A 13,277-nucleotide genomic window follows, 5' to 3' on the forward strand; every position below is an offset into this window, starting at 1 on the left:
AAATGCTGTATAATTTAATAACCCTTTTGGAATGGCAATTTTTTATGTCATTTCACAAGGATAAAACGGCGTAAACGGTGAATTTTTACACAGTTTCATCCTTTTGGAGGGATGCAATCTGAAGTGATGCAATACGAAGAGAATCAATACGAAGGGATGCAGATTGGTTTTTTATCCCTTCATATTGATTTTCTAGTCTTTTAAATTTTTAATAATTCAAAATTTATTTCTTTAAAGGCAAAAGTTAGCTCAACACAACTTCGCTCATTAAAGAAGGAAATGACCCTTAATACTATTCAATATTATACAGATGAATACTCTCCCATCTCTAACAACGGAGTACTTTGTAAATAACGATAATAAAGATTGGGCGAATGTAATTATATTTTGGCTAACTACAAGACTTACGAATGCGCTTACGACTGCAAATGATGAAGTATTATTGTTACTATCGCTTTATTTTTGAAATTAATTACAATTTTAATAATTCATTTCATTAATTAATAATTACAATTAAATTTCCAGATACAGAATATATTTGATAAATTTCGAGATAAGGATGTCGTTTCATGTATACCGTATGTCGTTCGGCCTAAAAGTAGAGAAGAGTTGACATTGAAATCCAATGATCCTTATGAGAAACCATTAATAGATCTTAATACCTTATCTCATCCCAATGACTTGAAAGCTCTTGTAGAAGGTAACCTTTTATCAGCATACTCAATTTCTATCAAATCATAAATTATATAGGCTACAGTCAAATCTCTGAACAACGGCCATTGATAGGAACATTAAAAAGTGGACGTTATTAGAGGTTCGACTGTATTTCAACTACAATTTAATATCGAATGTTTCTCATGAAAGTCTACTGTATATATTTTACAAAAAGATATGTTTACAGGTTTAAAACATTGCTTAGAAATGGCGTCTGCGAAATCTATGAAGAAGTTTGGTGTCAGGCCTCTTCCATATATTATGCCTGGATGCGAACGTTATGAGCCTCTTAGTGATAAAAATCTGGCTTGTATGGCTACTATTCTGCCTTTCTCGGGTTATCATTATGCTGGAACCTGCAAAATGAGACATCCTGATGATCCTACTTCAGTAGTAGACCCAACTCTAAAGTTTCTAATCCAATCTTTGTAACCTCTATAACTAGATTTAATTCGATATTTTATTAAAATTGTATTATAATTCATCATCTAAATAAACATTTAATTGGAAAATTTTGTAAAATAAAATTATTTAAAATATTTTAACAGATATTTTTAAAAATAACTTCATAAAAATTTATTATGTAGTTTATATACAGAACTTGTGTTTAAAACGGAACTTCACATTACTGGCAGGAGTTTCCGTTATTGACAGGTTTCCGTTTCATAGAGAGTTATGTCTACATTGATTAACTGTTTTACACAGTCGGAGAATACAGCAATATCGTACTGCCGCGGTTACTTTCCACACAATAAAAGTAAAATCGCAAGAAAGAAAAAATACGATAGACTCGTGTCACAGAGAAATCAAGCCCACAAGTTACGGCATTAATTATAATATATAATTTAGCTGCTGTTATGCCAAAAAATTCTTTGTTTATATTATAAAATTAGTTTCCAAAATAACCTTTCGTTTCCGTACTAGACAGGTTTCTTCTTTATATTACTTTAAATAGCAAATGGTTCGGTTTCAAGATTCAATTTTTGTCTAGACAGGTTTTCGATTTTTACAAAATTCTTTTGAACAAGTTTTGCATTAATAACGTATATTGAGTTACTTTTTCGTTTTTCGAACAACAAATAAGTAAATAAATAAATGCAAAACTTTTTTGGATAATTATTAAAGAGGTGTAGCTGATCAGTTCATAGTGCATGTGTTTTGAAGGAATTCATATATTATGTTATAAATCTTCTGATGTAAGAAAAACAAGCAACAAATGTGTCACATTTGACTCGTTTAAAACTATTAAAAATCCAGCAATGAGTTGCGTAACTTTCCCGGCAAAAACATTTAAAATTGCGTGTGGTGCAATCTTTTATGATATGTTATTCAAATTTTCTATATTATTAATTATTGTAAAATTGCAAAAGATTTAATTTTCATGGTGGATATGAGTTTTACGCAAAATTGTAAATGCTAATAACGAGAAAAATCTTCATTAAGTCCGACCCTTCTCGAGATATCACACATGATGCTCTGTATTTCGCCAACCCTCGATCTTTAATCACCAAAATTTAACAGCATTAATCTCCCTAATGTACAAACCACGCTACAAAATTTCAGACGTTTTCAACAAAAGGCACAGGAATTATTAAGCTTCAAATTGTGTAAAGAGAATCGTGCCTCCCATATGCACGCACACCAACATACAAGGAAAAAAAAATCAAATTTTTTTTTTATTAATATTTCTATACGTTTCAAGGTAGGACAGAGTATATTGTTTTCGAAGTTAAAGTTAATCGTTTTAATTATTATCAGCACGCAATATACTAGCTTAAATTGCTGAAATGACTCTGTTGTTGAAGTTGATAGCAGACAATCAATAGTAATTGGCCTAATAATAATAATTATTTAGATTTAAGATACACTTTTTAATTGTTTTAATATGTTTTTAGAGTCAATAAAAACAGAATTTCCTCTAACTGTAGTCAGTTTTCTCCGCTTAATTTTATTAGTTTAAGCGATCTCAAAGTGATTACAATAAGTAGGTTATCCACTATAAATATCAGATAAAATTTTATACATACTTTTTGTATTATTTAAATTTATGAATGACATCACCGATTTAAAATATTTGTTCTTTCATTAAGAGAGTTAAAGGGATCCATGGATTAAGAGTAGTCGATGCTTCAATCATGCCTTCGCTGGTTACGGGTACTCCAATGGCACCCACTATAATGATAGCCGAGAAAGCAGCAGACATGATACTTCATAATTTTTGAAATTATAAATGTTTTATATGTTAAAAAATGAATGTACTTTGTAAATAACGAAACTTATGGAAATTATTAAAGTTACTACACTTCTGCACGAGTGACAAGATTCCTTCATATGCCTTCATTCTACATTTAAATGACGTCCACATATATTAAGAAAATTTAAAAATTAAATATAATCTAGCTAACATTGTTAAAAATATCGTATTTTCAAAGAAAATTAAACTATATAATAAATTAGTAAACATTAAATGCCCGTTTTTATGACTTAAATCCGAACTCCGTTTATACGTTTTTCAAGGTAACTGAGAAAAATACAAGTGAAACTGAATTCGAACTTAAAGTAGGAGTGGAACAACTTAACACTGTACAATTAAATTTGTACCGTACGTGTAATAGTTTCAATTATTGAAACTTCTTTGAAACATATAAAAGGAAAAGTGAAACTGTGAAATTAGGTAATGTTCTTTTAAAAACTTAGTCAAATTTTCCTTCTTTCTTTTTACTTTCCCGACTGTTATGAGATTTTATTTAAAAAATAACTTTTACATTGTTAGTCACTGGAATTTAGTATATTTTCACATATAATATAAATTTAAATGTTAGAATTTAAAATATTATTGTACGGAATATAGTATACTCAAGACTAATACAGTCGACTCTGCATAAGTCATCACCTGGATAATACGACGCCGTAGGTTAATTAGTCAGTTTTCTGTGGTCCCGGCCGACTTACATACGTCTGATAAGTCGAATCCTCTCCTGAAAAAATGAGTTCACACCGTACAATAAGCTATGTGGTGTGAACTCATATTTCAGGGGGGTCGACTTATCAGAATTCTAAAAAGTGTGGAACAGAAAAAGTATGTTGATTTATCCAGTGGTGACGAATTAAATGATGTCGAGTAAACCGAATTTTTTAACATTAATAACATTAATGCCTATGTAAGTCGGCCGGGACCACAAAAATTTGACAACGTAACTGACGAGTGTCGAGTTATCCGGGTGACGACTTATGCGGACTCGACTGTAATACCAATATAATTTCATATTATAATGTAATAAAAATTATTAATATATTTTAAATAGAATATATTTTAATTATGTGCAAGTGTATTTACATTTAAATCTTGAAATATGTGATAGTATCAGGACAACGTGGAGCAGAGCAATGGATCATAGTCATTAATTACAGAGTTAGACCCGAGTTAATTACAAAAGTTGTCAGACTCCACAAATCATTGAACCTACAATCAATAAAAATATTATATATAACCGATCATTTTCCTAGTGACACACAAATGTAAAGAGGTGGAACTTTTGCCGTTAATTAAAAAACAACACTGGAATTTACGTGGTTTTTATGTAAAAATTTATGTACTTAAAGCTATTTTGAGTTTGAGTTTTGAGATACATAGTCTTTCTGTCCCCATCTATTCTAGATGTTTATTTAAAATTCAAGATAATTTTTGTATTAACTAACATTTACGAAGTTCGTAACCCGTTTATTAAAAGGTGAATGATCGATTGATTATGCTGTATTAGTTAATTAAGGCACCAGCATTTGGATCTTATCAGATTAAATACAATTTCGATTATTAACCGTTTCAATCTTCAATGCATTCAACATGATCTGTATATTTTCAGTCTGGCTCATAATTTTACAGTGTCTAGAAGCAACTCAAATTACTCAATATGATTACATTGTTGGTAAGTAAAACTGTAAAAATACTCTTTATTAAATAATATTTAAATTTTCATTTCTTTATGAATAGTGTTTTAGATAAATTTAATAACTTTAATTTTAAAAATTTAGTTAATAATTTAATTATTTTCACTTACCTGTTTCATTTTAGTTGGTTCCGGTGCGGCCGGTTCAGTTATGGCTAATAGATTATCTAAGGATCCTTCTAACAAGGTTCTTCTACTGGAAGCCGGTGAGAGACCTAACTTAGCGAGTGATATTTATGGATATTTGATTACAGATAATCCAAGATTGAATTGGAATTACACGTCGATTCCGCTTAAAAGAAATGGGCAAGGATTACGAGGAAGGGTAAAGTTATTTTATATTTTCAAGCTTACTCTTAATAAGTTTTCAGATTGATCTTTTTTCAAATTATTTTCCATATTATAGCGCCTTCCAGCAACAGCAGGTAGAATTTTGGGTGGTTCAGCTTCAATAAATGCCGGTCTCTACTTTCGAGGTAACAGACGTGACTACGATAATTGGGCTCGAAATGGTGCTATCGGTTGGAACTGGAAAAATGTTTATCCTTATTTCTTAAAGTTGGAAGATAATCGAGATGATGGGATTGTTGCAAACGGTAACATTTATCAGGGTTTTAAAACGTCTACCTTATAATTTTATTAAATACAATAATTATTTGTAGGTTATCATGGTGTTGGTGGTGATTTAGTTGTTCAATTTCCTCCTTTTCACACTGCATTAGTGAAAGCATACAAAGAAGCAGCGGAAAGTATTGGTTATCCTTATGGCGATTACAATGCAGGACGTCAAACTGGTAAAGAAATATCAAATGTTTTATGTTAATAAATAAAAATTTAAGAAAGTTAAGAAACTTAAACTTCGTTAATTGGCAGTTTTTATGCAGCCGCAAGGTGCAATTAATCGTGGAATAAGATGGAGTGCTGTACGAGGATTTATCGATCCTATAATCGGAAGAAGGAATTTTCGTTTGATCACATCAGCATTTGTAACTAAAGTATGCAAAAAGATATACTCTAATTATAGTTATTTAATATTATTAAAGTTAAATTGAAATTGTCAGGAAATCAGAGCAAATATTTCAGCGTATTTGCTATATTTAGGAATTTATGATAATTATCAAATTTATTGCCTACTTATGTTTATATTGATAATAATGTTCAAGATAATAATATAATATTAGGTTGTTGCAAATGAAATGACCGACTTTTACTTGAAGACTTTCCTTGCCATAAAATTGACTAAATGTATTTTAAAAAAGTGATACTCTGTTAGCAAAAAGTCTGCAGAATAAGGTGGATGGGAAGAATTTCATTTGAATACTTTCATTTTTTGTGATGAATAATTAAAAACTGCAGACCTCCAAATGATGCTTCTTATCTCTCTCACTCAGTTCTAGTGGTACCCATTTGTCGAGCTTCTTGACTTCCCTGACATGCTTAGATGTCGAGAAAGGGTTGAATAATGTTGATTATGTTCAACCTCCCCGCGATTTCCCGGACAATCAGGTAATGTTCTGATTCGATGATGTTCTTCAGTTCTGATTGTATTTAGGAATGAAATTTTCTGAACCAATGTCTGGTGGTCTGCTCATTCATAAAACCTTCACGAAAAGTTTTATAGGTGTTTCGGGTTGCTTATGCCGCATTATGTCTCTGCTTATACTCGTAAAAGAAAATTATTCAATTTCCTTTTTTTCCCATGCCATCAGAAAAAGTACTATTAAACATATGGAACACAATACAAATGATATTACATTTTAAAATTCCTATTTGATATGTGTGCTATTCCAATTGCAAATATACACCACTGTAGAATGATAGAAACTTTGATTTTTATGTGTTAAAATAGAATTCACGTTGAAATAACCCCATTTTCTGAATGTATCAATATATTAGGGTGTCCCTTATTTTTCGAATATATTTTTTTTTCTAACGCATAGGGCCTAGTTTCGTTTATTTTACCCTTAAATACTCCCACAATAAATTTCAGCACATTTTGATCACTAGAACGCGTGCCGACTTGCATCGAATCATTTCCATACATATGGTGCTAGAGAATTGACACGTATTCGCTTTGTTCGTCATTCTAACAGAATTTGTCAGGTTATTAACACGTATAGTGTTAATAACCTGACAAATTCTGTTAGAATGACGTATAACACGTATAGTGTTAATAACCTGACAAAATCTATACCTAACTGTGTCAAGAATTTGGTGGATATTTATCAGGTATGGAGACTCACCATATGTGATAAAGATCCACCAATTTCTTGACACAGTTAGGTATAGATTTTGAAGGTATTCTAGCTTTTTCCCAAAATATGATACACTCGCTATTACAAGATTTACGCTTTCACTTACAGTTAGTTTAACATCGCGAATGTTAAAAAACAAAACTGCGAGTACTTGCCGATTTGACGGTAATTTTGCTCCCATGATTTGGTGGTTTATCTCTCTGACCAAGAAAATATGCTTTTTAGTGCTTCGTAATTCCACTGACATCTTCGAAAAAACTATACGTGTTAATAACCTGACAAACTGTGTTAGAATGACGAACAAAGCGAATACGTGCCACTTCTCTAGCACCATATGTATGGAAATGATTCGATGCAAGTCGGCACGCGTTCTAGTGATCAAAATGTGCTGAAATTTATTGTGGGAGTATTTAAGGGTAAAATAAACGAAACTAGGCCCTATGCGTTAGAAAAAATATGTATTCGAAAAATACGGGACACCCTAATGTGTATATGTACATTATTTTTTGTTATGGTTATATAATCTTCGAGAATAAGACAGAAATCTTGTAAGTTAAAACTTAAAATAATCTGTTTAGTGGAATGCAAAACTATAATCAGCAAATTATTACTTAACTGTAGACTGATTTCTTTAAAACAAAACAGTTAGGTTTTTTATTAACATTTGTTGTATCGTCATTATAGTGTCTAGGCCAGGGATGTCCAACCCGCAGCCCACTGCACCCTTAATTTTTTTGGGTACACTTTTATTTGTTTTGGTAAAGTATGGCGTAAAAATTATTCTCGTTTCACTGAATACACTTTGATGTCATAATGACGTAATTGGTGAGATTTGTAACTGCTGGCGAAATAAAGAATAAATTAGACTCTACCACTTCGGCATTTTCACTAATTATAGGTATATAATACAAACATAGGTCTATCTATATATCTATTGGCTGCCCCATTGTGTTCCTGGCTCAATCCATAATGAGCTTGCTGTAAGAGCCCGTCTTGGTTCCCACAGGGCGGAAAGAGTTTAAAAAAAAAAAAAATGTACCACAAAAGCATAATCCAAATCGAATAACAATATTATAAAAAAAAGCAATGTCAAAAATAGCATCGAATTTATTTTGATTTTGTGCGAGTATAATTTTCTTTTTTTACTGTCAACAATACAGTATTTTTTATAATTATATGTATTTGTTATTAAAATTCGATATTCAAATTTTGAACTTTTTAAATTGGTATATTTATATTAATTACCTTTGTGGCCCGCTGAATATAACTAAATTCCTAATTTGGCTCATTAAGGAAAAAGGTTGGACAACCATGTTCAAGACATATCTAGGTTTTTGCAAGTTCAGTTAATGATTTTCTCATAATTTTCTTATCCTGTTTTAATTTGCTCCATTTTTTCTGTCTTCCCTTGTGTCCTTTTCATATTATCCTACCAAAATACCTAAATTCTATTTTAAGTGTATCGGGTTATTGTAAATGAGAAATTTAAACATTTTGAAAAAATTTATTGACAATTAACTCAACAATTATTACAATTCAGTCTTGTAAATAATCACCATCAATATTAATCATAAAGCTAGACTGTAAGGTATCCAGGGTGCGGCAGATCTTCCCAGTCTAGACTGGCCGGCTTCTTTTATGTCATTTTTGCTCTATGTGCCGGCGTATTATCGTGGTGGTATCGGAATTTCTCAATTTTTGGAGTGTATGGGAATACTCAATTTGTGCTAATTCTCTGATCAACTGTGTATCATCTATCAGTTGCAGAACATCATCAATGATGAAATCGCTACGGATGGAATTCATCCTGAAGTTAGAAATCTCATCCTTGAATTTCTCTTACCAATTGTAACAGGTCTGCCTGTTGACTGTTCTCGCCAAGTGCCTTGCAAATGAGATTGTGAGCCTTCGTTGTGTTGTGGCCACTTTTGAAGTTGATACAGCAACAGCACGCGAATGCCTTCTTTCGAAACTTTCATACCATTGGACATCGCTGATGCATCTACTTCCAATGAAACATATGATAAAATTCCCATTGAATACTCTACCTATACATCTACATAGAACGTTTTAGAATTTATTTATTATTATTTTTTTTTTTTAGTTGTTTCTAAGAAAATCTGATAAGAACTCAATTTTCTCTTCAATACTCTTCTTCAGCATTCGTTTGTATAATAATATTTCAATTACTTTACTTTTTATCTTAAAAATATTTAAGTTAATATTTACTCTTTTATATTATAAGATAATTAAAAGTGTCGGTTTATAATTATTTCAGATATTAATTGAAGAAAATAATAGAGCTTATGGTGTTTCATTCGATCACGATGGAAAAAATCTCACGGCATTCGCATGGAAGGAAGTGATAATATGTGCAGGAACTTTGAATTCTCCTAAATTACTTATGCTTTCGGGAATTGGACCGAAACATGTTTTACACAATTTACATGTCAGTGCCGTTGTTTTAATGAAATTTCAATGATAAAAACTTATCATATTATAGAGTAATTTACAAATAACTTTTTATGATTTAGAAGTTAGACGAATTACTTTAACATGGAAGAGATTACTAAAATTATTAATAGTTCACTTATTTTTGAATATATAATACTCTAAAATAAACTAATACGTAGAAAATGTGTTATTCCTTAGATACCAGTGAAAGCTGATCTTCCTGTAGGGAATAATTTACATGATCATGCTTCGACTACAGCAATGCAATTTCTTGTTGAATCTTATACGTTTTCGGACCATCGAACTACTAAAGAAGATTACCAGGAAATTCTAATTAATGGAACCGGTAATTTATTTAAAATAAATTTATCATAAATTTTATCTATAATTAGAAAATATATGTTTTAAAATGACTACTTCTATAATATAAATATTTTGATTAGTGAATTTAAAATTGTTTTGATGAATAAATTTTAGAAAGTTTCCTTGAACACGTCTCCGTACTGCTGTTATCTTAACAGATGGAGAGAGATGTCTTAAACTTCCTAGCAAAAATATTCATGAACCCAGATCTCACAAAGAGGCAGCCCTTCTATTAATATTTGGATTAGGTGGGATAAACTAATAATTTAATCCGCGTGAAAAATATGTGTTACAGAATCTGCAACAACAAAACACCAGCGAGTAAAATGGATACGAACTTTCCCATAAAAAAACGGGAAACGAGTTTGATTCTGGAACGTTTAGACAATGTCGATACTGGAGGAGTCTGAATGATATAAACTCTAAATCTTAATCCTCAGCAAAATTCTTTGAAATAATTTTCAAAACAGATAAATCAGCTAAAAGATGTACATTATTTTATTAAAGTGTTAGAAAGACGTTTGCACGTGAGAATTTTGTGGTTTTGCTTATGACTCACAAATTGTGGAATAAACTTTTTGAATGACAATCTATTTCGAGACATGTCATCCAGCGAGTTAAAATTACGGAGAAGACTTGTCTCCATTGACATCGATTGAATCTTTTCAAGAAGAAAAAGAACAGTTTTACGATGGACTATAAGAAGAGTATAGCGGTAGAAAGAGAAGACAAGGTAACTACTGGAAAATCTGAACATTAGAATAAATAACTCTAATACTGGCTCGTAACAAGAGATGAGTAGATAAGGAATAACACATGAAAACAGTAATATAGTAAGATTAAAACAAAACTTTTTGGCTTGTTATTTGTGGCACGTTGCTTCCACGCCGCAATTCTATAAAATGTCGAAACTCTTTTCTCTATCAAACAGAAAATCAAATTGATCGCTTTGCTATCAACGAAAAATGGCGGCATCTTTATTCGATATTCAGAACAAAAGTGCAGAGTATTTCGGAAAAGACCACGTAATGAAACTGAATAATCACCTTCAACAGCTAATATACAATAAGAAATGGGCATTGGTACGAAAAGGGGTGATACAAAATCAACAACACAAAATCATGTGACAATGACCTCGATTAGAAGAATGGATTTTCAAGATAACGTGGAGCACAATCCAACAAAGTAAAGAAGTAAAAACTAAATGGAGGCAATAAAAGACGCAAAAGCACAAGAGATCTCTCTATTTTAAACAAAGAAGAGAGAATTTAAACAAACAAAACTAAATAAATACATGCAAAGCAAACAAAACTGATAGCTAGGTTTTGTGTTTGTACTAAGTTCTTCAACGACAAATGATGACTTACTTTAGAAACATCTGGAAAAATCTCCGAAACTAGACTACTTTAAAAGATTTTCCGTAGAAAAAGAGAATGTAAACCAAAAACTTCAACCAGTGGTGCTATGATTTAGAACGGAGAGAAAATACTAAAATGAAAGTTATTTTTTGTGTTTATGGAAAGCGACTTCCTTCCCAAACAGTAGCCTAACCTCTCTCTTCCTTCCTACAGTCACATAGATCATCACCTATCTTCACTAAAGTACAGTAAACGCAATTTTTATTTTATTATATTACAGTATTTACCCTTTTATTTATTGCTTTTACGTTTGAATTTATTATTTAGTGCATTTAATTGTATTATTTTTACTTTAAAAATGTGTATTTGCTATTTATCGAAATGGGTCTTGTTTAGGGTCTGGGAACGGATTAATACATTTTTCATTATTTCAAATAAAAAATTAATTTTAATTAATTTGGACTTCGAACAATTCAGAGTTCGAATAGCCTCTTGTAACAAATTAAATTCGAAGTACGATGCTACACTATATTTCAAATTTTCAATTGCATTAACATCGTAAACAATTTAACATAAAAATTTTATTTCGAATGTAGTTTACGTGAAAATATTTTACATTATTTAATATAATTAATTGTGATCTAAAGGTCCCCTGACAACATTCGCAGGAGTGGAATCAAACGGATATATCAATACAAAATACAACAAGAACAAAGATTGGCCGGATGTATCTCTACTTTGGCTATCTTCAAAAATACCAAATGCATTTTCAAATGCTAACGACGAAGTATTGTTGTTCTTATTGTTTCATTTCCCAAAATTACAATATGTATCATAATGTATCATAAAATTACACGTTTTATTATAATTGTTGTTTTAGATAGAAAAACTATACAAAAAATTTCAAAATCAAGATGTAATTACATGTATGCCTAATCTTATGAAGCCTAAAAGTCGAGGGGTGCTGACATTGTATTCCAATGATCCATATGAGAAACCCCTAATCGATTTCAATATCTTATCTCATCCTTATGACTTGAAAGCCCTTGTAGAAGGTAAGTAACTCCTCTTATCAGTACAATCAATTTCGAATTATAGTCTACCGAATGATAAATTACATTGTTTTATAGCTTTAAAACACTGTTTAAAAATGGCGTCTACGAAGTCTATGAGGAAGTTTGGTGTCAGACCTCTTCCGTATATTATGCCTGGTTGCGAACTTTATGAGCCATTCAGCGATGAATATCTGGCTTGTATGATTTCTGTTTTGCCTCTCTCGGGATATCATTTTTCTGGAACGTGCAAAATGGGTCATCCTAACGATCCAACTGCTGTAGTGGATCCAACTCTCAAGTAAGTATTTATTCATCAAGCAGGATAGGCAATGTCCGTAAAAACTTTAAACACTGATTCTAAAAAAAAAATAAAATAAAAAATATAATTAGAAGAATTATCGGAAGAAATGCGGTTTGCATTGGTAAGCATCGTCAGCACGAGGTTTTGTTGACAAAAAAAAAATTCGTTTCAAAAGTTATCGAGAGGTGGCTTTCACATGAAAAGACCACGAATAGACATGCAAACAACAATGAAAATTACTTTTAATGTGATTTCTGATTGTGGGTACAGTATTTAAATTTCCGAGTGTTTCGATCACGTTTTTCCGCATTGTTGGAATTAAAAAATGCGATATGCTGTGAAATAACTTCCATCCATCCGGACTAGGTACTCTAATCCGGACATGCTGCACTCTGCAGGTGCAGGTTGTTACCCGACTAAATTATGCTATATCCTGTGGTCGAGGACATGTCGAACACTTGCCTAATGTTCAATGATTTCGACCACAGGCAATGACTTGCGCATTGAAAATAATTTTTATTGTCGTTTGCATTTCTTTTGTATGTCAATGCCACCTATCGATGATTTTGCAACTAATTTTTCTCCTGTCAACAAAAACCCTCCGTGCTGACAATCAGGGGCGGATCTAGGTTTCTCGGGGCCTAGGGCTTATTGAAGTCCAATGGGGCCCATTTTTTATATTTGAGAATTTGTTTCATATTCATTTTATATTATACTTTCAGAGTTAAAGGAATCAAGGGTTTAAGAGTAGCTGATGGATCTATCATTCCGACATTGATGACTGCTAACACCATGGCGCCCATTATGATGATTGCTGAGAAAGCAGCAGA

General features: G+C 31.5%; 1 protein-coding gene across 1 annotated transcript; it reads left to right on the top strand.

Annotated features, from left to right (window-relative positions):
• The first annotated feature begins 310 nt into the window (after nucleotides 1-310).
• LOC136969896 (4-pyridoxate dehydrogenase-like) lies at nucleotides 311-11,929 on the top strand. The gene is made up of 10 exons (XM_067264203.1): nucleotides 311-376; nucleotides 526-700; nucleotides 4,578-4,640; nucleotides 4,787-4,986; nucleotides 5,068-5,257; nucleotides 5,324-5,455; nucleotides 5,535-5,656; nucleotides 9,195-9,365; nucleotides 9,569-9,716; nucleotides 11,739-11,929. The coding sequence occupies exons 1-10, from the start codon at nucleotides 311-313 to the stop codon at nucleotides 11,927-11,929; spliced, it is 1,458 nt and encodes a 485-aa protein (XP_067120304.1).
• The last annotated feature ends 1,348 nt before the right edge of the window (nucleotides 11,930-13,277 follow it).

The sequence above is a fragment of the Centruroides vittatus genome, unplaced genomic scaffold, assembly GCF_030686945.1.
Source record: "Centruroides vittatus isolate TY-2023 unplaced genomic scaffold, ASM3068694v2 contig_1824, whole genome shotgun sequence".
NCBI classification, from domain to species: Eukaryota; Metazoa; Arthropoda; class Arachnida; order Scorpiones; family Buthidae; genus Centruroides; species Centruroides vittatus.

Coding starts and splice junctions, on each gene's coding strand:
- LOC136969896 (XM_067264203.1), top strand. CDS start 311: ATGAATACTCTCCCATCTCTAACAACGGAGTACTTTGTAAATAACGAT. Junction 377..525: donor ATAATAAAGATTGGGCGAAT/GTAATTATATTT, acceptor TTAAATTTCCAG/ATACAGAATATATTTGATAA. Junction 9,717..11,738: donor AATTCTAATTAATGGAACCG/GTAATTTATTTA, acceptor TGTGATCTAAAG/GTCCCCTGACAACATTCGCA.